This window comes from Trichosurus vulpecula, chromosome 5, assembly GCF_011100635.1.
Source record: "Trichosurus vulpecula isolate mTriVul1 chromosome 5, mTriVul1.pri, whole genome shotgun sequence".
Classification (NCBI taxonomy): domain Eukaryota; kingdom Metazoa; phylum Chordata; class Mammalia; order Diprotodontia; family Phalangeridae; genus Trichosurus; species Trichosurus vulpecula.
Genome location: NC_050577.1, coordinates 58,034,612 through 58,062,006, shown reverse-complemented (window position 1 = coordinate 58,062,006; position 27,395 = coordinate 58,034,612). Strand labels below are relative to the sequence as shown.

The following is a 27,395-nucleotide window of genomic DNA, read 5'->3' as shown; positions in this document are numbered from 1 at the left end:
AGTCTATGAGCTAGAAAGCAACTATGATGTGATGTGATGTGATGAAAGGTTGGAATAAGGTGTTAAAAATGAGAAGTGAATCTGAGAAGGAAAGGAAAAATGATATTTGGTGACTGAATGGACAGGAGGAACAAAGAAGGCCAATAATTTATTAAGTCATATAAAAAACTCTCTCCAATAATAATAAAATTAGCAAAGTGAAGTACTGGCTAACATGTCAATGTAAAAGGAGGAATGGCAGACATACAAGTCTACAGAAGGCATTTGGTGACTACTAAAAGCACTAGGGGATAAGAAGCCAAACACTGGACCATAAAGCTTTTGTATGTTATATTAATGTGTTGACAAAGTTCAAGATACTATGCTGGAGTGAATTAACTTTAATATTTTTGACATCTGTAGACACATACTACCCGCTTAAAAAGCCCTCTGTCATAGGAGGTGACAGAGTAACAAACAATCTCTATGTCTGAGAGCTGAATACACACTATAGTCAAAAATCTTCCAAGGCTTCAGCAATTGCAAAAATTACCCTCTGAAATGCTTTGTTTGCTTTCTTAACATAACACTGATCAGCTGTAGTCAACTTTGACCTATTCATCAAAGGCACCTTTATTACTACGCTGTGTTCTCTTCCCAGCTGGAGATACAAAAGCACCAGCTGCTGTGCTTTTTAAATAGTGTTGTATTCCAAAAACTTCTGTTCTTCTCCTACTCCCTTCCCAACATCTGCCAGTGTGTCAAAATTTCACTTGACAGCAGAAATAGAAATCAAGCTACCCTGTAGTTAAGGCCTTTGCTCAGTTGCCTCTCAGTCTGAATATATATACATTTTGTAGTAAATACATGTATTATTAGGAAAAAGTCTTAGCATAAAAAAAGAACTTCAATATAAATACTCTTGACTTCACTTTGAATGAAGACCTCTAGTTACAGTTCCTTCTTTATAAAGGAAAATATTTTCGGTGACAACAGTGCACTTAGTCTTAAAGAGCTAACCCATTGCCCCACCTAATAAAAATTCTAAGCCTAACTATAAATGAACAACCTGGAAAATGGAAATACTTACTTCCCACACTATGATGAGGCACTGAAGCGGACTTTCACTATGATTTTATTTTTATCAATAATGTCTTTTCTGTCTCTGAGTCTTCAAGCTGACCTCCAATGTATTTCTTTAAGAGGGCCTTCCAACCCTAACATTCCATGAGTCTATGAGCTAGAAGGCAGCAGCAGTGAGTACAGTGCGATGTGAAGAAAGCTTGGCAACGTGTTAACAATGAGGAGGGAAAGAAAGGCTTGAATCTGAGTGGCAATGAAAAAGAAAAATAATATTTGCTGCCTGCTCAGATATGAGAAACCTCTGAACCCACATCAACATCTGGTCTGTCAAGCATTTGGGTTTGCTATTTTGTGTGGTGTGCGTGTTTATTTTCAGTGACTTTTTCATATACCTCTGTGTTAGAGTAGTAAGTATTCCATGATGACCGCAGTGATTCCTGACCACCAATATCCCACATAAGAAAATGAGTGTTCTTCACAACTATTTCTTCAACGTTGCTTCCTATGGTTGGAGAGGTATGGACCACTTCATTCATTAAGCTGTGGGAAGAGAGATATCATACAGGCCATTCAGTAAAGCTTTTTGGTAAGAGCCATACAACAGGTATGTTATTTTGAAAATTAATTTGGGTCAAAGAGCCACTCCTCAAGGCTTAGGGTACATCCTTAATCATTATCTTTTAAAATATTAATTACAACTAATTACGATGTTATGTTTCTTTCAGGCTATTTGATTTTCGCTATGTCATAAACTACATGATCATTGACTAGTAAGCATTAGATAGAGCAAGAACTCCTGAGTTTTCTAAATGTCTTCAAATTTATTTCAAAGTTTCAACAACAATAAAGACTTTTCAAAAGTTTATATTATCACATTAAAACACCTGAAGACTAAGAAATCATTTACTTTAGAGTAACTATTCCCTATTAAGTGCTATCCATAAACTACCTTCAGCAAAAATGTAGCTCAAGAAGCATGCTACAAGAAGGGGGCCATCAGATGCAGGCCCTGACATGAAGGCAGGCATTCTAGACTTCACTATTAACTGTAACCTCTCGGGCAAATCACTTCAAAATGCTGGGCTTCATTTTGCACCATTATAAAATGAGGAGGCTGGATCAGATGATCCCTAAAGTTCCTTTGTAGCACTGAAATTCTAGGACTCTTAAAAACTGTTTTAGAAGACAAATGAATGGAGATTTAAATGGTCAGGCTGACACTGAACTGACGATGATGGAGGAGCTAAGAAGGAAAAGTTTGCAGATCCACACTAATACACGACAGTTATTTGTTAAATGCCTACAACACAAAACACCATACTTAATTTCACAAGGACTACCATTTCATCATACACATACCACATTAAAGGAAAATGGAGGTGATTTTGAGAAATGGATTTGATGGAGTGTTTTAATTCCTTCAAGATTAAGTATAACTATTCATCTGCTGAAACATTTTCAACCTCTACTTTATAAGCAAGAGTGATCTTGAAGTTACTCTCTCTTCAGTGAATATTCCTATATCATAAGGGCCATAATTAATTAGAAAGTTGTAGGTACTTTCTTTAGAGATAATGCTTTTCACCTGGGGGTGGGGCAGTGGCCTGGCACCCACAAACCTCACCTTCCTGCTAGGAGGATCACAAAACACTACAGAAATGTGAGTTATTATTATCTACTTTTTACTTTCAGCCAGTACTTTGTGTTGGACATTCCTTGAGATACATAGCTGTATACTTCATCAGTTTTACACTATTTTCACAAACCCCAAAAAGGAACAAGAATCCTCAAGGGCAAAAAGGCTTTGAGTTATTTTATGCTTTTGAGATATTTGAGATGTGACAAAATAAAGTCTATATGCAATGACATCTTTTTAAATATTTTAGATCAGTAGTGTCAAATTCAAATAACAAATGGAATGCTACATATTGACTTAGATGAACACAAATTAATATTATCAATATTGTATTACATTTTTATTTATTGTTAAATCATTTCCCAATTACTTTTTAATCTAGTTGGATATTTGTTTTAGATTGTCTAAGAGGTACCTCAATTTTTATTGTTTATACAAAAAAAAAATTAAAACAATTTGAATAGCCATACTTACAACTGATAGAGAATGGTGGTTTTCCCTGCATTATCCAATCCCACTATTATTACTTTGTGTTCTAAAAAAAAAAAAAAAAAAAGCAAACCACAAGCATTAAAACTTTTGTAGGCTACAATCACTGCCAAAAATTATTATTTTAATTAACTAATGGGAATTAATCACTGGTGATTTATTTGTATACAGTTAAAAGAGATGGAAAAGGAAGGAAAGGAGGCTGTCAGTTTACTCTGCTCTTTTTGAGGTACTCTAAGACTCAAGATAGGCATCTACTCTTGGAATTGTTCTTACAAATGTGTGAGGTAGTGAGAGAATAAAGTGTGAAGACTTCACAGGGTATATGTATATATATATATGTATTATTAACGTTTGAGAATCAATATTTAGAGAAAAGGGAAATGAGATACATTTGAGTCTGTGGGAATCTGATTATTTAGCCTTTAGGAATGTCTTTCTCCCCCTTCTTCTTTAGATTTGTAGATGTCACCTCAGTTGTGAATGGCATATAAGATTGTGAAAGCTTCCCTATGAATAACTCAGGCAAGGTGATACTCATATAGTACAAATTTAGTTAGGATGTGGACCTCACTAGGCCTAAGTTTCATTTTCCTGTAAATCATATGATTTCGGGGAAATCAGGTGTATTCCCCTCTCCCCCTCCCTTAGCCTACTCACAAACCGCCATCTTAACATTAAAGTTTCCTTATAAGGTAATTCTGTAGTTTCTGGGCTGGTATTGGGTAAAACTTATTCTTGGTTAGATTGTGAGGCCACCTGTCCCCGCAAATGGGGACAGAGGTCCAGCCTCTGGGGTGGGATTTCTTAGAATTGTTTGTACAAGGATATATATCCCCTTGCTTGCCTTCTCCCCCTTTGCCTCTCTTCACTACCTTCTCCGCCCTAGTAGTGGGAGATGCCCAATTCTCGCAAGACTTGCTCAAATAAAGCTTCTGTTTTGTTTCTACCTTGAGAAAGCTGAGTCACCTCTGTTTTTTTATTTGAGTCAGTGGACCCACACACAAAACTACCTGAAGAACGGGGAAAAGGGAAGCTTGGAGTTTTTATCCTTGATTTGAATTCTGAAAAAACAAACACTGAAGCCCTAAAAAAAAAAGACAAAAAATCACACAGCAGTAAATGATTATAGTAACCTTGTGTTTGACAAATGTAAAAATGCAAGCTTCTGGGATAAAAATAAACTATTTGGTAAAAACTGCTGAGAAAACTGGAAAGCAGCCTGGCAGAAATTAGGTATAGACCAACATCTTACTTTATTTACCAACGTAAGGTCAAAATGGATACATTTATCCCTATCAATTTTTTTAAACTTGGATTTCAATTCATCATCCTAGCCTGTGAAATCTTTTTGAACTGATTCTGATGAGTATGCCCTCCTTTATTCAAATGAATGATAAACAAGACAAAGGCCAGGGCAGATTCCTGCAGGCACTTTGCTAGAGACCTGACAGCATTCATTAATCATCACTCTTTGGGTTTGGTCACTCAGCTAAATCTACCTAGCAGTACCCTAACGCTGGCCCATATCTCTCCATTTTTGTGGACAAGGATATTGTGGGATTCTGTCAAATGACTTGTTGAAATGCTGATGTTATATACCAGTGACATTCTCCTAATCTACCAGTTGAGTTACTCTGTCAAAAAAAGGAAATGAGACTTAGATCTGATATTTTCAATTGAGAGCCCAGTCTGGCATGGTGGATAGAGCTAGTCTCAAAACCAGGGAGACCTGGGGTTGGTTCAGTCTCCCACCTCCTGGCCAGGTGAGCCTGGCAAGTTACTTAACCTCTTAGTGTTCTAGGCAACTTTGTAGGACTGTATATTACAGAGAGACTGCTGACCTGCATTGAGTCAGAGAGTTTCTGTATCTGGGAGTTCACTAAACTGACGAAATCACTATTCTATTCCCTATCCCTAGAGTCCTCCCCGCTTCCACTCCCCAAGACAGATTATAGAACAATTCCTCAAGAACAGGTATCCAGTACTGTTTCTGCTCTTTGAATTGCAAACTCTGCACTATATCCTATTTAATAATCTGCACTAAATGTTCCTCAGTCATCCAACAAGGATTTATCAAGCTCCCTTATACTGCTTATACAGCTTACTTTAAGTACAAATATCGAACCCCTGGAGCAAAGATCCCTTTCTCCTTTCCTCTCGGAGATTTCCCCCCGACGCTGTAAGCTATATGGATGTTCTTTTCAGGTCAAAGTCCCACTCTTACCTGATACTTGCTACACTTACACAGCCATTAGCCAAAGCACTTTCTTTCTCTTCCTCTATGTAAGTTAGGCTAACTTTTCCTTAAAAGGTATTTAAAACATCCTTGAGACTTTTAATTGCTCCAGGGACTAAAAGTTCAGGCTATTGACATTATTTCCAAGTCATTTATGTACAAAAAAGGAATGAGGTGCAGTAAGAGCTCACTTATACTTGGCTGGCAGACCACCATGGACAACTCGGAGGCCAAGGGGCTTCACTCAGTTTAACCAACTTGAAATTAAAAGTAAGTAAATCTCCTCTGGTTAAGGAACTAGTTTGAGTCAGTCTGTGGTGCTGAGAAACAGCCCAATCAAAATTTGATGTTACCACCTTCATTTTACAGATGAGGAAACTGAGGCAAAGGGGTTAAATGACACTGTCACAAAGCCAGGAAGTGTTTAAGGTGGGATTTGAAGTGGCCTTCCTGATTGCAACTCCAGAACTCTATCCACTGTTCCTACTGCTTCCCAATCATTTGAGCAAGCTCTAGTGCCCCACCAACCAGCAGACACAAGCAACACAGTGAGCTATTAGAGGAACAGACCATGTATCCTCCACAGTGTCCTAAACATGTGCATGTGCGTGCGTGCACATGTGTGTGTGTTGAGTAGGGACTTAGTCTTCGATCTGAGAAGTATTTATACTTTGCCTAATGATCTAATTTACTAACTTTCAACTTTCTGTGTTCTCCCTTGTCTTACTGCATTTTCCCTAATTTACATGAAACCTGACTTTGAGGTACTCCCTAATTTTCCAAAGATTTAAGTTTCTTTCATCATTGCCCATTATTATAGTAATGAAGGTCAGGGATAACATACCATTTTACATACACTAAAGATATATACACACATATGCATATATAGTGTGTATATATACCTACAACATGTATATAGAAATGTGTGTATATATGTATAGTGTGTATATATAAAATATTATTTCTGACTTTCATTACCATAATAATGGGAAGTGGGGGAGGGAGTACTGAGAAAGCATAACAAACATTTGAATACTAAACTTCTATGATTCTGCTACAATCAAGAGTTCTTAAATTTCTAACTGATTTATCTGCAGTCTTTTCTCAATTAGCAAAAGTTTTGAAGGGGAAAAACAAGCGTCACCAACTTCAGCTTTGTCAAAGTGGATTTTATCCAGGGAAGGGAGAAAAATCTTTAGACATGTTAAGATCCCATGGTATGTCTTAAAAAAGTATTTATTTATCATTAACCTTAAAAAAAAGAGTGAATCCTCAAAACGAAATCAATGACAAACAAGAAAGCAACTTTTCTTTAGAAATCTCTGTGAGATTATCTAAATGAGAACTAAGTGTAATCCCAAAGGTCATGTTATTTTTCTTTACTAGCATTTAGACCAGAGAAAACAAACATAAAATCCAGCCATCTGTACTCTAATCCACACCTGTAACTTTTCTCTCATCCTCTACATCTGATTGCCTGTACACTCAAATCTGCCATGGTGGTTCTCAGCTAGTAGTGAAGTCGGGTCGTTTGACAGAGTAAAGTCAATAACCAAAGGGAATGCACAGGCCCTCTATATTAATGTACCACTCAATAGTAAATCTCTCTTCCATCTTCCTTTTCCTTAATCAGTATATGGTGTCTTCCTCTCTCCTCTCTACTTCTTTCTCACCACCAGGCCTCAGGTGCCCTCACTCTGGCAGTGCCCGTGGTGTGTTCTCACCCAGCCACTCAATTTCTTCTGTCCCTGAGGCCCTCTTTTCCAACTGGTGAATTTCTCTCAGAACCTCTTTTCAGAAGAAAGGTCTAAGCCAGTCATCCTTCCTTCCCTTTGCCAGGTCTACTTCTGACTCTCCGGATTTCACCACACTCCAGTGTGGGTATCTTCCGTCACTCACCCTCACGTCTTTTGAACTCCATTTTGTATGTGGTCCTCTCCCCTCAGAATGTAAGCCTTTGGAGGGCAGGGACTGTCTTTCTGCTTGTATTTGCATCTCTAGCTATTAGCAGGATGCCAGGCATATATTAAATACTTACTAAAAGCCTTTGTTGACTTGACGATGTTTAAGCTTTTTCTTGAAAACCTTGTGAAGTAGGTAATACATTATTGTTGGTTGTTGCTGTTGTTACTACCATTCCTATTTTCTGAAGGAGATAACACGTTCAAAGAGGAGAAGGCCTTGCCCAAGGTCAAATAGCAAAGAACACAAGCCAGGATTCCAATCCAGCTTTCTGCTAACACCAACTTCAGCGCTTTTCCAATGCTGCCTTGTTAGTTTTTAAGGTTTACAATAAAATCACAGCTGATTCACCTTACCAGCCCAGGTTGGCACAGGGAGATACAGTGTCTGTGGACACCGGGGGCCAGCCGTGGGGAGGCATGCAGCAGGAGTATTTTGCTCAACACTCCAGAGCAAAGAGAAGCTATGCAGCAAAGCAAGATGCAATCCCAGGCTCGTAATAGTACAGAAACATGTGCCAAATGGAAAACTTATTGTCCACTACCCAGTTCTGTGTCACAGATCCAAAGTGGACTGAGGAAAAGCCCCGTGCCCGGGGGCTAGAATAGAGAAGGAAAGACTGATGCACTGAACGAGACACTTATTTTTTAGACATGATTTGCCTGACTATATGTGTTTGTAACAGGGGTTTGTTTTTATCGCATTCTCATTTAACTAGAGGAGGGAAAGTAAAAGAAAGCAGATTTTCACATGTTGAAAAAAATAAAATAGAATTTTTTTTTTAAAATATGCAATCCTAAGCCAAGAAATTAATATACAAAGTGACTATAACAATGTAAATGAAAAGAAAAATTATAAACCAAAAAATCAAAAATAAATGTAAAAAATTATAAAGATCAAATAGAACTGAATGAAGAGATATGAAAAGACATTTTCAACCTACCCCTTCTTGGAGGTGGGAGGTCCATAGGTGTTATACATTACACATATTTTCAGAAGGGGGGGGGCCATAAAGGATAACTATGGCGATATAAGAAACAGAAAATATCAATAAAAATTTATTTTACAAATATATACATAGAAGCTAGGTGGCATACTTGGCCTGGAATCCAGAAAATCCCACCTCAAACACTGTGTGACCCTGGGCAAATCACTTAACCTTAATTTCCCTCAGTTTCCTAAACTGTAAAATGCTAGTATCCACCTTCCAAGGTTGTTGGGAGGATCAAATGAAACAAAAATATGCACATTTTAAAAAAAGTTCTGAAAGACAAATTCTGTCAACTAGAAAAAATTATTCAAGTTAGAAAACTAAGTATTCAGTAATATATACTTATACTAAAATATAGTCAAGTCTTTAATTACCTGGAGCAGAGAAGAAAGTAATGCATAAATAATTCAAAAGTCCTTTATTTTTGGAACAGGTCTTTGGAAAATGCTATATAATTATATTTACTACAGATTCACTTTCCTAATTGCACTTTGCATGGGCTAGCCTTAAAACTAGTTTACATAAACTGTAGTGGGTAAAGGCAGGCCATAACACACTGACATACCAAGACAGCTACATCTAAAGTACTACATTTTAAAATTACTTTCAGTATTTAACTACACAGTAGAAGCTTACTTTCATTTCCTCATTTTTTTGTTCTTTGTATATTGAAATTTGCAAAATTTATAGTAAAAATCTGTTTGGCCTCAAACATGAAAATGATTTTTCTGTGACCTATACTCTTGTTAAACTCCTGGCTGGCAGTGTATACTATGGCTTTTCCGCTATGCTGGCATCTGAATGAGCAATTTGTGGTGTCGGTGCTCTTACATAAGAGGTATTCAGCAACTCAAGAATTGGCCTGACTTTTCCTGCCAACAGAGCATAGAAAGTGCTACCAGACAGGACAAAAAGTCAAACAAACAAATAAACAAATTCTGAGATTATCAAAAGGAAAAGAAATGAGGCAAAAAACAGAGGAAGAGAAAAGGATCTTTAAAAGAGGAAAAGAGGTCAGAGAGAAGAATCAAAGTCCAAAAGGCCTTTAAAATAAACCTTTAAAAAATTTCAAAGTTTTGGTTATTTGTACTTGTTTGTTTTACTTTTACTATGGTATCGCAAAAGAATGAAAAAGGACTAGAAGAGATGTGCCTAAGTATCTGCACAGATCTATCTAGACTGATTTTCTTTTAGATGGACAGCCTACAGAGCTACTGTATCCAGACAAAGATCTTGTATTACATGTGATTATAAATCTCATTTATTTATTTCTAATCATAAGGCTTTTCAGCGTTCTAAGCCACCAAACAAACATAACACCATCTGCAAACAGGAGCATCTAGCACAGTATAGAAAATCCTTTCCATATTGCACAGCCTTCATGACAATGTTGGTAAGCTAATCAATCAATCCACAAGGACTTATTAAGCAGGTTATCACTTTTGGGCTGCACTGTCCTAGGTACTAGGGATATAAAAACAATGAATGAAACAATCCCCTCAAGGAGCTTACCCCTCTCTCAATGGAGGAGCACATTGCAGTATGTTCCAATTATCTCTCTGAAATTAATAATTAGTGGGCTTTAAACAAAGTTATGACTGTTGATGTTTTGGAAGGAATCTTGTATAATTTCAACATACAAATAGAAGAAATTGAAAAACCTTTAAGTGCTGCATTTTGCTCTACAGAATGAAACATCTTTTGATAGTCCTAAACAATAAGCACAATGGGATCTTAAATTCTTTCAATCTTTATGCTCAAAAAGTTGTCTAAAAGATGTGATCTACTCTAGAATAAAATTCCTGGAGTAGTGGATAGAACCCTGGACTTAGAATATGAAAAAATCTGGTTCGAATTCTGCCTCATACACTTACTAGCAGCTTTGTCTTGAAGCAAGGAAACTTGCTATGTCTCAGCTTCCTCATCTGAAAAAATGAGGGGGTTTGATTTGTTGACCCTAACATCCCTTACAGCTCTGAAACTGATCCTAACATTCTTTTCATATCTTCATTCAGAGTATAACTAATAAGTGTGTAGATTATTCTCACAATGATTTCCAGGGTTCAGAAAATAAGAACGTTGGATCAGTAGTTACAAATAATTATTCTCTGTGCCCTTTTTTGTAATCATGTTTCTAAGTTTTTCAAATATTTGGTATCCTCCCCTTCTTTCAATATCTTGAGAATTAATCCCCGAAAAACTTTACAATTATGCCACCTCCATCACAGACCTGTTTGTGTATACTTAATGTAGTCCCAGCTGTTTTTCCATCTTTGTTTATTTTAAAGTCATTTCTATTTCCCCTTGCTGCACAGCTGGGACAGTGATGATAGAATCCAAATGTGATAGCTCATGACAAGAAAAAGAAAAAGTATGTGCAGAAATTTTTGCTAATCCAACTTTTGTTTCCCTTCATTTCAATTTCATCCTTAAATGCCTTTAGGATGACTGGGGCTTAGCTGGGGTCTCTTTTATATTTTTCTTACTTTCACGGTGTGTCGTGGATTCATCACATAATGGCCAACCTACTGAAGCCTCCATGCATCACTAGGCTGGTCCTTGGAAAATAGTCCAGTTAAAACTGTATAGGAAGCTCTTCCACCACTGTAGATCCTGACAGAGGTTGCCAATGGGATATCCTTCAAAAACCCGGAGTCATCTCCATGTACCAAGAAAGCAGTGGAGTAGCATTTCCTAAAGTCCTATTTTATCTAAGATTTCCAAAAAGACATTCATGTAACTAGGGCTGGTCCTCAGTGTCTATATAGCACTTAGGTGGTGATTTCAGAAGCCCCTGGCTAAAAAATATTTATTCTTATTTTCATCTGGTTAAGGTAACATCTTAAGCCATTATTTCTTCATTAAAACTTCAAGTGAACATGTCTGAGATACTTGCACACAAGTGAATTCTGATTGTTTTAAAGGGTGTAGGGATGTTAATGGGTTATTTTTTAAAAATAACTGACATTCATATAGCATTTTAAGGTTTACAAAACATCAAAATACATGATTTCACCTGAGCAGCACAAACTCCGTTGACTCTCTAGTTAACTGGAGAGCTTGCTTTACCTCCATCTACTCAGGACATCTTGGGATATCTTGCCATCTTCCTTTTCACTGACTGGCCCCTCTCCCCATAGGGAATAGTCCCCTCTTTTGGACCAGAGATCAGGCCTTCCTCCCTCGGTGAGTTAACTCCCACCACTACGGAAGTCCTCCCTGGGACTGAGTGTGATTGAGAGGCAAGTATAAATTCACCTAACTCACTATTATTGAGATGGCCTCAGACAATGCTTCACATAGCAAACACCTCAAACATCTTGGAATATTTTTGCCATCCACTCTGCCAAAGGCAAAGCCAGCTGACACAAAACACCAAGTGAAGAGGAATACAGAAATACAAGAAGGGAGCAAAAAAGAAACTAAATAATTATTGAAGAATGTTTCTGAATACAGTTTACATAAATCACTTTCAAGCAATTACTGTGTGTCCCTTCTAAAAACAAAACTATCATTGAATTTTAATAATTGAGGTGATGGGAAAGAAACTAAATGTAGTGTGTAAAACAAGTTTTATCAAACTTATTTAAGCCAAATCTATCAGAGTGTATACTTTTTTATCAACTACTATATGTTTTATAGTTGTTATGGCTCAAATATGCTCATATCAGAAAAGAGAAAGACACAGAAAAGGGGAAGTAGGTAAGTATATAATGTAAATTTTGCCTACTTCACAATTCTTATTGGGCTGACCCTGCACTACACACAAACTGCTTTGGGGATTTTTCTCCCCAAACATGACAAGTCTGAATGCTAATTTAAAATTTTTTATTTTCCTTTTGTATTGAGTAACATCATAAATATGAAACAATGTAAAAATTAAACTTCTGGCTGACTTTTCTGAGGCTCATTTAAAAACAAACACAAAAGCATACCGTTTTTATTGTAATGTCTATACTGCATGTTACCCAGCATATATGTTCCTAGAAAGTTTCAAAATGAATTTTTGTAAATTCTTATTAAGTTTTAAATGCAGTAGGACTCAAAGGGAACACAGTAAATCCTTTGGCAAAGTGAATGATGATCATGTCTGGATGTTTGTATTGTGTTTTTTAAGGCAAGAAGATCTATGTAAACTTATTATAGAACCACACAACTAAAAAAGGGGCTTTAATTGATCTGTTAAAGCTTTTGATTGTAGAGATGGAGAAATTGAGACCCAGAGAGTTTACATAGCTTGCCTAGAATTATAAAACCAAGGAATAGGAGAGCTGCAAGTAAAGTCCAGATGTCCTGGTGATACTCTTGATCTCGTAAAATACACTGAGAACTGTGATCAGATAAGGAAATTCACAATCTACTGTCATTTCACCTCTCTCCTTTATAACCTCAATTTTTTCTTCATTGTCATCTTTATTACCAATCCCTCAACCTCTACTTCTCCCCAGATGACCACCCCATGCACTAGCTACATTTTCCTCCCTTCCCCATAGTAACCCCTGGGTGAAACCCATTCAAACCCACACTGTCCTCTACTTTAATTTCTTAGCTCTTATCACATCACCAATCTTGTCCAGTCAAGCCTTGGATCACTCCCACCATAAGCTGTCTTTGCTCCTGTACAAGTAGGAGCTGCTACTTTGCTGCTGAACAATGTTGCAGAAAATCACAAAACTGTGTTGAATGGGTCCACTACAAATTTATGTTATATAAATTCAAGTGGGCCCTCACTATGGCAAGGCATTATACATCCTTAATTAACTCACTATCCCACTCAACACAGTTGCTCTTCCAAAACCTTTCATCCCTCCTCAAAGCTCCAACGGTTCCCTTAGCTAGACCTCACAGCTGATAAAATTGCCTCATATTTTACTGAAAAAACCTGGGCCTAGCTGCCATTGAAACACCTGAGTGATCAAATACATAGAGTTCTGGGCCTGGAATCAAGAAGTGAATTCCAATACAGCCTCAGATACTTAATAGCTATGTCACCCTGGCCAAGTAGTGAGAGTTGTCAACCCAAGGTGCTTTCCAGCTCCATCAATCTATAAGAATAAAAAATGATATAATTAAAGATTTACAAAGTAACAATTCTTTCTGAGTGCCTTCTAAGAGAAATAACTGGTTATAACAATTCTCTAGTACTTAATGTGGTAGGAATTTAACACAATATCACAGGTGTCTGATCCATTTAATACTGCTGTTATATAATAACGGATAATTTTAAGAGTAGTAAATATCACAAATATATCATTGGCGGAGAACTCTAAACAGAGAAATTAAGAAGAGATTGAAATTCAACATAAAGAATGATTTTTAAAAATTCGAGGAATTAAAAACATTATTAAGCTAGAGGGAGAAATGAGTTAGTAAATGAAGATATCCTAAAAGTAGCTACACTAAAAGTTAGAAATTAACAGATAAGGTAAACAAGGATGTCAAAATAAGACACTATTATTTGTTCCTGAAAACGAACAGACAGAAATCTTGAAACAATTTATCTCTCCCATTATGCCCTCCCATTTTTCTTTCATTTGGGGGAGTCATAAGGCAAAATAGTCCATAAATACAGAAAAAACCAAATTGCCTAACAGATTTTAAATTCATCAGCTTAAACATTACCAAGGGAGAGTTAAAGTGAGTGATCTTCAGCTTAAAATTATATTCAGAAAAACAGTAAAAGATTATTTTTGTATTTTAAAGTGCTTTTTTCCTTGGAGATAAAACAGTTAAAGTACGGGATCTCTAGGAATGTACAATACTTGATGAATTACTGAGAACTCTTAAACTAGTAAAAGAATACCAAGGAGGAAAGAAAAGTGAAAATGAAGTTTTTGAACAACATTTTTGGTAAAATCACGTGACAGCTAAAACTACTATAAACAATCAAACTAATCTATGTCTAAGGTAGAGTTATATAGAATAGGCATCTCTGAATCAAAATAAATGAAGAATCTGCAAAGGGGAAAGGTAAAGAAAAGAGAGGTTAATTCAATATTTCATAACATAAAGATAAGGGGCAATTCTGCTTTCAAAATCTGTTACATGCTTATAAAGGCAAGAGGTGGACTATAGTAGGGATCCTTCCTTTGCATTGTTTCAATCCTTATCAGAGCTAAGATAAGAGGTCATGGTCTCTTTCATAAAGAAGGCATGAAAAATAATAACCTCAAAATGTGTGATTAAATAGATTTTTAAACACTAACATTTTATGGAGATATGTAAAGAAAATTATAAGTGGTTTGGAATGGGGAATGAACAGAAGAGTGTTCAGCCCAGGAATAATAGTAAAACGTAAAACACTTTAAAAATTACTGTCAAAGTGCAGCAAATGAACATGTACAAAAATTCACAGCAAGGTTTGAAATCTGGCATGGCTTAAAAAGTCGTCCGTCACTGTTTGTTTAACGAACAGTCCTGTGGGGGAGGATAGGGCCTATTTTCTATTCTCCTCCCAGTATAATGCCTTTGGCAAGAATGGCAGCAGATTGCTGAGATGTATGTAACTAGTTCAGCCATAACAAGCCACTATACCAAGAGCTTTATTCACAAAGATTAAAAGCAGTAAGGTATTTAACTTTGTTTCTTAAAAATATATACAAGACTGGCAAGATGTTAAGAAATAAAACCAGAACAAAATTACCATTACAGAAGCAAAATTATCTTCATATTTCCAGATAAATAACTGCAGGGAATAAGTAAATCTGAACCTCTCTGTAATGAAAAGATGACAGGGGCTCACAACAAAGATGGTGTAAGAGGAGAAAAAAATACATGAAAAAAAGGAACATGATTAAATTCTAATAGGGTATAAGTTACACAGAACCACACTCAAAGAAATCACAAAATGTCAGAGGTGAAAGGTAATTTAGAGGCCCAATGAGCCAATCTATATAATCCCCTCCAAAAGAAGCTGTATACAGGTATAATGGAAAGTATGCTGGCTCTGGAGGCAGAGCAACTGGTGTTTAAACCTTACCTGATATTTACTAACAGTGTGACTGCAAGCAAGTCACTTAATCTTTCTGGCCAACAGTATTCTCATTTGTAAAATGGGAGGGAGAGAGGGAAGAAATAAAGGAAGGAAGAAGGAAGGACTTATTACACACCTAATATGTGCCAAGACGTGATGATAAGCACTTTACAAAGATTATGTAATTTGACCCTCACAACAACCCTGTGAGATGATATTATTCCCATTTTGCAGATTTGGAAACTGAGGAAGACAGCTATTAAGCAATCTCCCCAGGGTCTCACGGCTAGTAAAATGTATGAGACTATATTTGTACTCAGACCTTCCTGACTCCAGGTCTGGCTCTCTATCCGTTGCACCACTGAGTTCCTAGATTAAACCAGGTGGCCTCTCAAGAGCCTTCCAGCTCTAGGTCTATACACCCTATGATCACACCACTGTCACTCAAAGTACTTTCCTCCATTTTAGTACCCCCCCCCCCCAAAATTCCAATCAAGTCGATTTTTTATTGTTTATGATTTTCTTACTTTGCTCAGACTGGGCTGGTGCGTTTTTTCTTACATCTCTATGTAGTGTGTGTGTGTATATATATATATATACACACATATATATATATGGTATTTTAAGAGTATAAGTAGGAGGTCATGGATAAAAACGACTGCCACTCCCTCACTTTAAGATGAAAACTATCAGGGCCTGACAAATCTGACTGATCTGGGAGCCACATGACTCCCAAATTTAATAGCAGATAAATTTTTCAGCTTTCCAGAAAAGGAAAAAAGAGTGGGGGGGCATAGGGGTGGTGGGGTGGAGATGAGGTTAGCGCAGGATGTTGTCATAAGGAGTCGGCTCCCAACACCAGGTTGGGACAAAAATCAGCATCACTAAACGTCTCCATCCTTTGGATAAACTCACAGAGAAAGCTAAGCAAATCTGACCAGGGCAAGATAATAATACTGAAAGGAGCCAAGTCTAAGTGGTGGTTAAGAAGCTGAGTAGCTCTATTTTTTAATGATCAATAAGACAGAGTAAACAAAGGGAGAGAGAAGCAAACAAACCTTTTCACCTAGTGTTGATAAACCCAAAGACTTCAGCTACTGGAGTAGCGACAAAAACTGCTGGGAAAACTGGAAAAGTAGTCTAACAGAAAATTAATAGGTTTAGATCAACACCTCACACTCAAAAATAAGATAAGTTCCATATGGATATGTGACAGATATAAATGGTCACATCATAAACAAATTAGAGAAGAAAAGAAATTTCCTGTCAGATCTATTGATGAAGAATCCATGATCAAAGGATAGGGAACACAAGATGAACAATTTTGATTGCATAAAATTAATTTTTTATTTCAAAATAACAGGGAAAAGAGCCTTATAGCAAGTTTCTGATAAAAATTTCATTTCCAAAATACATACAGAACTGATTCAAATTTCTACAAAAAGGATCCATTCCCCAATTTATAAATGGTCAACACAAAAGAATACACAGTTTTCAAAGGAAGAAATCCATGATATGAAGAGCCATAGGAAAAAATGCTTTAAATCACTAATAATTAGCAAAATGCAAATTAAAGCAATTCTGAGGTTCCATGTCTCTTCCATCAAATTGGCAAAGATGTCAACAAAGTAGTATGACAAACGTTGAAAACGCTATGGGAAAACATGTACTCTGATACACACTATGGATAAAACTGTCCAGCCATTGTAGAAAAAATTTGGAACTATGCCAAAAAAGTCTCTAAACTGTGTGTGCCTTTTAATCCAATAATATTTGGCCAATACCACAAAAAGATGATAAAACAAAAGAGGAAAGAACCCATTTGTTTCAAAATATTTATAGTAGTAATTTTTGTGATGTCAAAGAACTGCAAACAAAGTAGGTTTCATCATTTGAAGAATGACTGAACAAATGGAAGGTAGTATGTTATACGAAATGATGAAAAGAGATGGCTTCAGAGAAACCTAAGAAGACCTGTCTGAACTGATGGAAAATTCTTCAAGTTCCAAAAAGAGCAGAACTAGAACAATATATCTAAAGCAACAAAACTGCAAACAAAAACAACTTTAAGAGATTTTACAATTCTGATCAACACACATAAAATAACCAATCATGCTTCCAGAAGACTGAAGTGGCAAAGGACTCAGTATAAAATGCATATGGCCAATTCAAGATTTTGTGTCATAAGGATTTTTGTTTTGCTTCCAATGGAGTTAGTGAGGTGGGAGGGAGAGAAAATAAGATTTTTGTTAATTGAAAGAAATCAAATTTTTTAAAAAGAAAAAGAAATTCACTGATGTCTAAACCAAGTAGCACTAACAACTGCTTTGGAACTTTTTTTCCAAATCATCATAATAGGAAAAGCCAAAATACATAAACAGGCAGAACAAAATGCACTCAGTAGTTTTGGCTAGAGTTGATATGAAAATATAACATTGTCCCATATAATGCAATTGCTACCAGGAGCCATAATGACCTGGCACCTGGAATTTGTTGAGTCTAACGATATCAACTGAAATACAAGATTGCAGTAACTTTCTTTGACTAGTCAGCCAAGACTAACCTTCAAATAGAAAGGAAAAAAAAGTGCCTCATCAAAAACGTTGAGACTACAATTAGGGAACTTTTTTGGACCAGACCTTTGATTTCATTGCTATAAGTAATTCCAAGTGAGGAAATTCCCTCTAGTAATGCAGATCAGCAAGCAGAATGTATACTCCTTGAGAGCTGAGGGTCATGCTTGCTTAGATTTAGTTTTAGTGCTTAGGGCATAAATAAAAACTTTTTCATTCATTTATACATTCACGTATAGAGTGGAACTTGAACCCAGGTCTTCAAAGATGACAGCCACTTTGCCAAGCTGCTTCTAAAAATCAATACCTAGGTTTCATTTAAAGGATAATGGCTTTAATCATCAAATATATAATCTGAAAGGAAGATAATAATACCACAAATTACAAGGACATTTTCCTTTCTGTACATAAGTTATAATGTTTAAAATATTAACTCATTTTCATACTGAACCAAATGTCAGAACACATTACTAAAAATGTGATGTAAATATTCAAGCCCCCATTGACACTTCACTCATTTTTAGCCACATTCAACATAACAATCACAATACAATGAATTTCTCCCCACTTAAAATTCAACATGCCCTTATGTACAAAAATAATTATAGTAGATTTTTGTAGTAACAAAGAACTGGAAAACAAAGGGGTGAACATCAATAGAAGTATGGATGAACAAATTATGGCATCTGAACCTAATATTCTTATGCCATAAAAAAAGGGGAAAAAAATGGGGCTTCTGTGAAAGCTGGGAAGACTTGTAGGCACTGATGCAGAGTAATGTGTACAGAACAAGGAGAATAATGTATACATTAACAACAACACTGCAAAAACAACCAACTTTGTAATACTTAAGAACTGATGGACTCAATGACCAACCATGATTACAGAGGACCAACTATGAAAACAATCACTCACCTCTGGACAGAGAGGTGACAGATTGGCTTAAGGTACAGATTGAGACTATGCATGTTTGTTACAAGTCTTTTTTTTAATTGATGGGATTTGAGAATAAGAATAGATTTGTTAATTTTAAAAGATTTATCTTTTTAAATAATAAAATTCATTGTAGTATGGATTTATACATATAAAAGTCATAATATTATCAATAAATGTTATCTCTGTCCCCTTTCCACACAATAATCTCTCTCTAAAATAAGAGATATGCCTAATATTTTATCTCAGTGTATCACCAGTACCAGAACAGGCCTTACCAACAGTAAGCACTTAATATTTTGTTGACTTGATTCATTTATACTGTTGGTATGATAACCGAGTCAAAATATACCAGAACTCAACATAAATTAAGAAATTAACTTTCGAATGGCCCATCCAATCTCCAATATCCCACCCATCAAAACTAGAAGAAAAAAAACTGAAACTCTGAAACCAGTAACAGATACAAATACGTAAGAGAAATACAGAGCCAGGAAGAGAAGGCATAAGAACAGTATAAAGACACCAATATTAAGTTAAGAAGAAAACTATTTTTTTAAATAATAAACAAGATATTCAAGTAAAAAGAGATATGCTGAGGAATGAAACAGTCTATCATAGATATTTGTCAGGCATTATTTATTTTCTAGCTAAATGTTTCAGTTGCCAGTTTTCAAAGATAATTTGCTATCTCCATGACTGAAATAGTAATAGTAAGGCTCACATTTTATATTGATTTACAATTTCCAAAGTACTCTCTTGAAAGGTTGTAAAGTAGGAAGTTTATTTTTCTGATGAGGAAACCAAGGCTCAGAGCTGTTAAGGGACTTGTGCAGATTCACTATGCTAGTAGTGTTGGGAGTTAAAAGCCACAGTTAGTGGTAAAATTGAACTTGAACCCTGGTCACTTGAAGCTACCTACTACTGATATTTTGTCTTTCCACTCTATTGAATGAATAAAAAAAATGCATACATAGTAATCTTTACTATGATTGTCAAAATAGATATTCACCATGTGAAAACCTGCCACCTTTGAAAAATAAAGAATACCAAAATTATCAAAGTTATCTCTTGATGTTGACTCTAAATGCACCAACTGACTGCTGAGAAATAATCAGAGTTTAAAAAGAAACTAAAAAAACAGGGACTAATAGGAAAAATCCATGGGTGGAGGCATTTGGTAAGATACAAGAGGAAGGGCCTGGCTGAAAAGAGGCTCTACATGCGACAATGGCACTCATAACAACCTCTTAAAGATACTATAGACAGCTAGGTGGCATAGTGGATAGAGAGGAGGGCCTAAAGCAAAGGTTCCCAAACTTATTTGGCCTACAGTCCCCTTCTTCAAAAAAAAAAAAAAAAATTACTCAGCCCCCTGCTGGAAGTCTACTTTCTTTAACCCTTTTTAACAGGTTGGGTTTGGGGTTTCTTTTTTTTTCTTTTTTGGAAATTTACATCATTTAAAAAAAAACAATTTTTTTTAAATGACACATCTTAAATTTAATAATTTATTGTAAATTTGTAGCTTTTTTCCTGCACTGAAACTTTGATGACACAATATTGCATCACGTAACCATATAGTATGCTATTATAAACAAGTCATTACACGAACATATTCTTGCCAATTGGAACACTGGCCTGCCTACACTTGCTTGTTAAGACCTGTTGGCAGACTTGACCACTTGACCACTGACTGATAGGTTATAACTTGCATTTTGTGTTTATTTGGAAAATAATGTATTCACTACGAATTTAACTATGTTACACAACAGATGAAACATGTATGAATGGCTTTTCAAAATTTTATTATCTTCTCTTGTTTCTTTATGCTTCCACTGCCCTCTTATTTTTATTCAAGGCCCCCCAATTGCACTCAAGGCTACTACGGCCCTGGACCATTCCAGCTCCCCCAAGGGGCAGTGTCACCTACTTTGGGAACCTATAGTCAGAAAGACTCATCTTCCTGAGTTCAAATCTAGTCTCAGACATTTGCTAGTTGCATGACACTGGACAACTCACTCAGCCCTGTTTACCTCAGTTTCCTCATCTGTAAAATGAACTCAAGAAGGAAATGGCAAACCACTCCGGTATCTTTGCCAAGAAAACCCCAGATGGGTCACAATGAGTCTGACACAACTAAAATGACTTAACAACAAAAAAGATACTATCTTTACTGGGGGAGCCAGAAAAAGAAAAACTATCATTTAAGAATCTCTTCATTTTTTCTCAAAGGCTGGATCCACTCTACCAAGGATTAAAGCTTATTCCCACTTCACTGGGAAAACCATGGAAAACACAAAGCTGTAGCCCTTTAATACCTCAGGCGATTGGAACAATTTCAGAGATAACAGGGATCCTCTTCTAAATCTATGCTGCAAATGATAGTAGCAGCAAGAGGTAGAAGTACAATCACAACTCTGACACACTCTTCATCCCCAGGGGAAAAACATGCATTCTTCTGAGAAAATAGAGATGGTAACTCTTGATGATGGGTACTTTTTCAAATAAACTTAATAGTACAGTTTATTACTACCAGCATGCAGTGTGCATGTGGGTGTCCAAACACACTTCTTGGGGCTTTCAACAGACAGTACAGACTTCCATTCTTCTGAAATGAGACTATGCACTGTTGTACTGTCATTCTAAAATAAAGGCTAAGAAAAGATTGGAGTCTCATTTTTGTCCAGATATACTGTATACCAGAGGTGACAAATTCTTTGCGTGCAGGCCACAACTCCTGCAAGCAGCCTGAACTAAAATGTAATTGGGAAACGTTTAGCAAAATAAACAAAAGTACAATACAACATAATATTAATTGGTGGTTTTCTAAGTCAACATGCAGACCACAGACTTCTATTTTAATTTGACATCACGGCTGCACACCAGACCCACCTCTGAGCATTTGCTCATCCTTAAAATGCCTTTCTCCAATCTATTTATCCAAATCCTATCCAACCTGGCAGCCCAAGTTTAAGTCCAACCCCATCTTCATGAAGCTTTCTCTGAGTATTCTATGTTACACTATTTTCCTCTTACTAAACGTACAGTTAAGTCCAGATCTTGGCACTGTTTTTCTCTATTTCATGTCTTGTCTCTTCAAATAAAATGTTAAACTCCTTGAAAGGTATGGATATCTTATATTTCATTTGTAGCCTCTAAGAGGGAGAGTACAAAGTCAATAATCAATAAAGTCTTTGGAATTTCTATAGTTATCTTTATCTAGACCATCATTCCCTCAATCCAGAATCATTAAAACTTCTTTGCACTCTGTCCCTCCCTGTTCTGTCACTCAACAGGCTACTGGGATGATGATTTCTTTCAGTTTTCATTATGCTACTGAGGACACAGATTTTCTAAACATAGCAATAATAACGATTCAGATTCATATAGTGATTTAATTTTTAGTACTTTCCTTAAAAGTAAGCTTGAGGAAGGAAGTGCAATTACAATAAAATATACAGATGGGAAGACTGAGCCTAAGATTAAATGATTTATTCAGAGCCACAGATTAATGAATGTAATATGTAGGGACAAAGTACCCAAACAATACTTAAAGAATGAATTCTACACTAGCATTTAGTTCTAATAGTTATTACATGATTCCTTAAGATATTATTGTAGTCTATTTGCAGTTAGCAAAATGCTGGACATATCATCAAGAAAAGTAGTGGAAACCAAAAAAGACAAAAGTCACAGATACAGATCTTAAAGGGCTTCTTAGGTAACTTCTAGTCCAACCCTTTCATTTGAGAGATTAGATAATTCTAATCCTTGCACAAAACCATGGTGGACATAAACCTGGTCTGTGGCACCTGAAAAATGGTAAAAGTGATCCAGAAATACTGAGTGTTCAAACTAATTAAAATTCTCAAAGGGACGTAAAATTAACTTCATATAGGAATAGAGAGGTTAAGACCTCAGTCTGTAAAGATTAAGACTGAAGAAAAATATAATACTATTAAAGACTCTCTCTGGATAGGAAAGCACAGAGCGATCATTCACCAAATTCTAGAATTCTAATTCCAGACGAAATTCCTGGAAACGTGAAAGTAGCAAATAAAAAGAAAATATACTTTGTACAATTGTAAACTTGTAAAACAAAGATTGAAAAATATAAACACCCCCGCAAAAAAAAAAAGATTCAGCTAAAATCATTATTTAATCCACCGACTGGTATTTATCCTTATGGTTTTCTCCAAAGAATGGCCAAATTCACTGTGTCTCTGGTCACGTTCTGTAAACACTCCAAACAAAAAGCGTGCAAAATGTAACGAATATTTTAACTATGAAAATAAACTTTTCATCTTAAGCAGCATTCACAAAAATGCAAGCTAAACAATCTACTTGCAGACGCCAAGCCCTAGAAAGGGTGATCAAATTAACGCGGAATTCTGGGCGCTGGGAGCACTTGTTCGGAGATGAAGCGAAAGGCCTAAGTGGAGGATAAGAAGGTAGGAACTTTTAGGAGAAGGGGCTCGCGGTGTTTTAAGCGGCCGAGGTGAGAATGGCTGACACATGTGCGGGTCCTCCGCGTCCCCGATCCCTGTCCCAGCTCGCTCGTCCTCCCCGGGCGCACCCCGGTTCAGAACAGGTTTTACCACTATTGGTCTCCGGACCCGACGGTTCCTGGAGCTGGATTCGCTCACTCCCGGGAGTGACACGTAATCGATCGGAGCTGATATCGTTTAGTGCGGCAGCCCGGGAGGGGAGAGTGACGGAATGCGGGTCTGGGACCTCGGGGCGCCGTGCCTGTGCGGGTCCGCCAGCTCCCGGGCGGTGTCCTCCAGGGGACAGTCCAGGGAGCTGCGCGGGGCCGAGAGGGCGAACGGACAGAGAGGAGGCCTCGGCACGGGCAGGTGGGGCTCCCGGGCGCTGGCTGGTCCCTCGGTTCCCCGGGGATCCCTCGGCTGACCCGCGGCTAGCGTGGGGTCTCGGGGAGCCCCGTCTCACCTTGGTTACAGAAGAGGCTCCACAGCTTGGCGAAGAGCAGCCCCATCACGGGAGCCCGGCCCGCCGTGGGGCCCTCCGCAGGTGCCGCGGCGCCGGAGGACGAGGAGCCGCCGGGGCTCCCACCCCCGGGAGCGGCGCGGGCCGGGGCCGGGCAGAAGCTCGCGGAGGGCGGCGGCGGCCGGGGCTCCTCGCACCGACCCCCGGAAAGGCTGCGGAGGCCGCTCGCCTGCGCCGTCACGGAGAGCGGAGGGGACGCGCGTGCGGCGGCCAGCTGCTCCCGGCGGTCCCTTTGTTCGTCCGGCTGAGCCCGGCGGCGATCCGTAGAGCCCTGGGCCTCGACCCTCCTCCCCGCTGCAGCCCACCGCCTCTCGCTCTCGCTCTCGCTAGCCCTCTCGTCGGCCCCGCCTCCGCTCTGGCTGGCCCGCCCTCCAGGAGCCCGGCCCCGGCCCCTGCTGACGGCGTACTGCGTCATCGCGCTGACGGGCGCTGACGCCACGCACGTGACGCTGCCCGACCCTCGTTCCCATTGGCTCCCACAAAGCCGGGCATCCCCTGGTGGGCGTTTGGGGGCGTGGGCGGTGTCGCGGAGTTTCCCGGGACGGCGGTGGAAAGGAGGTTACGGGTCGCGGTCAGGCCGAAACCGTGAGATCACGAGCCGCTCCAAGGCGCGCCCTCCGACGCCTCAGCCCCTGCTGGACCCCCGCTAGGGAGGGGCCGAGGCGGGGCCCGGCTGGGCTCGCCCCTCCTGCCTCGGAGCTGGTGGTCGGCCTGGGGGGATGGGTGGAGCCCACCTTCATTTTCCGTGGACGACCCAACTCTATTGTTCTCAGACAAAGGAAGGAAAAAGCGAGAAGGAACGGAAAAATGGCATTTTTTTAAACGCTTGCAGTGTGCCCAGCTCTGTGCTAAGAAGTGGGGGGTGGCGGGAGGACGGTCCCTGACATCATAGAACTTCAGTTCTAACAGGAAGAGACCACAAAATGGAAAAAAAAAAAGTGGGTGCCCGTCAAGGGGGGAATGACTGAATTTAGTCAATAAACACGAACCTACCACGTACCAGGAACTGTGCTAAGTGCTTTACAAACTTCATCCGCTGTTACTATCCTTGTGTTACAGATGGGGAAACTGAGTCAAGTGAAGGCTTGGAATGCTGGTCTTTCAGACTCCTGCCCCAGCCCTCTTCTCTAGGCCACCTAGCTGCAGCTGGCGAAAACCAAGAGATGGGTGGTCTGGACCCCTTCCTTAAATTGAGGTCTTTGGAGTTTTGGCTCTGCCCTCCAGTTGCCATGAAATGGTATTCCACCATAAGAAACATTTAGGAAAGCAGGGATAACATGGAAAGACTTGGATGTGCTAAACGAAGCCAAAAGAATACATACAGCAGGACTAAGAGAAGATAAAGTCTGTAACTGTAACAACGTAGGAAAAGAATGTAGGAAAAGAAGCTAAAATGTGAACAAAGTGGTTAATGGTTAGGAATCACTGGGCACAGAAAAGTGAAAAAGAATCTTGCCACCTTCCTGTAAGAGACTAGTAATCAGAATTCTGAATGTGAAGTGCACATGTGCTATCAGCCACAGTCACTTTCCTGGAGTGTCAGCTGTGGTCCAGAGACCCCAGCCCCCCCAAAATGCTTCTGAATTCACACAGAAGTCCGCGTGAGGACGAGAATGCTGGAGTCATAATCCCAAAGTATTGGTTTGTCTCTTTGGCCTGTTACCCTCCTTAGAATAGAAGTTCCCAGCAATCTCTTAAAACAGCTTAGGTAGGACTCCTGTGTAGTTCCCCAAGTGTAGTTAACAGCCCATCTTCCAAAAGTACTCATGGTGAAGTAGGGGTATTATTGATGAACCAGGTTTTGTTTAACCCAGAAAATGCTTAAGATGCAAAGGACTGCCCACAAAGAAATACAAATGACTCAGTAGCTCACTAGACTCCCTATCTCCTGCCCCATTTATTGTAATAGCCTTCTGCTTGTTCTCCATTCCTGAAGTCTCGACTGAATCCCATCCATCCGCCACTCATCTTTCAAATTGATATCCCAGAGCACAAGTATGACCATATCACACATGCACACTCAAACACTACCATTTAATCAACTCCAGTGGCTCACTATTTTTGTTTTTAAGTCATGTCTGTCTTTTCGTGACCCCATTTGGGATTTTCTTAGCAAAAATAATGGTGGTTTGCCATTTCCTTCTACAGCTCATTTCATACATAAAGAAATTGAGCCAACAGGCTCAAGTGACTTGCCTGGGATCACACAACTACTATATGAGGGCAGATTTGAACTCAGGTCTTCTTGACACTAGGCCGGGTGCTCTATTAACTCCAGGATCAATCCTCCGTTTGGCTATGAAGCTCATAATAACCTGATGCCTTCCTATGTTTCCAGTCTTACACCTTACTCTTTTCTATATACTCTGAGATCCAGTGCTGGCCAATGAGAGCCAGAGTGATTTGGGTTTAAGGCAACATGGAGGGCAATCTTCGATGGAGGATCTTCTCTGAAAGGTGAACAAGAAGAAAACATCACTCTGGCAGTACTTCATTCTCAAACAACAGGAATTCTCAAAATTGGGAACTTTCCAATTCAGTGTTGCCCCAAAGATGGAAATGGCTACCCTCAAGATTGCTAGTCTCTGACCTTGCTCAAAAAAGATAACAGAAAGGCTAAAGTGCTAGCCAGGATTTGGAAGCCCAGTGACTCCTCTCTCAGGCTCACCTGGGCAAACACAGGTCACTTGTCATGTGTTCTTCCATTTTCTCTTTTTTCTTTTCTGGTAGCCCCCCTGACTTCCTGCCCTTGGGTCTAGTAATCCAAGGGAAAACAAGGACAAGAAAAGAAAACATCCAAGTTTTTCATAGTAGATCACAGAGGGGGTGACTTCCACCAAAAATCTGTTTATAAAGTGACCCAAGATTTGCAAAGCACTTTACCCTTATTATCACATTTGATCCTCACAACAAACTTATGAGGTAGGTCCTATTATTATTTCCAATATACAGATGCGAAAACAGTCTGAGAAAGATTAAGTGACTTGCCCAGGGTCACACGGCTAAGTGTCTGATGTAGAATTTGAACTCAGGTCTTCCTAAGTCCAATAGGGTTTGCTATATTATCACAAAGTGCCAAACCTTTCTGCACTGGGCCAGCACATGGCTCACCCAAAAGGACCAGGACAAATGTGTCAAGAGAAGGGCCCCCCTACTCCAAATGTGGCACAGGGAGGGGGTTAGCACCAGGGATGCTTCATCAGGTACACTCTGCCGATGGGAGAGAGGGAAAGTAGCCCAATTACATCTGTTACATTTGAATCCCTGCCTACAACATCACTGATAAATAGTCATCCTCCCTATATTTGAATACCTCCAAGGATGGGAAATGTGCTATCTTAGTCTAGCAATTTTCAAATATGTTGGTGTCAGAACCCTTTTACACTCTTAAAAAATTATTGAGAAGCCCAAAGAGCTTTTGTTTATCTTATATCCATCAACATTTACTGTGTTAAAAATTACAACTGATACATTTTAAATGGTTATTCATTCTAAAAGAACAATAATAAAACCATTACACGTCCACAACA

At 38.5% G+C, this 27,395-nt stretch overlaps 1 protein-coding gene across 1 annotated transcript in view; it reads right to left on the bottom strand.

The window, feature by feature from the left end:
* ARL5B (ADP ribosylation factor like GTPase 5B) overlaps positions 1-23,948 on the bottom strand; it is a 35,165-nt gene extending 11,217 nt beyond the window's left edge. The window contains exons 1-3 of the mRNA XM_036759507.1: positions 23,809-23,948; positions 3,173-3,233; positions 1,455-1,602 (exon numbers count right to left, since the gene is read on the bottom strand). Of these exons, the coding sequence (XP_036615402.1) occupies positions 1,455-1,602; positions 3,173-3,233; positions 23,809-23,854 (255 nt within the window). The 5' untranslated portion in view covers positions 23,855-23,948. The remainder of the gene's footprint in view (positions 1-1,454; positions 1,603-3,172; positions 3,234-23,808) is intronic.
* Between the last annotated feature and the right edge of the window lie 3,447 nt (positions 23,949-27,395).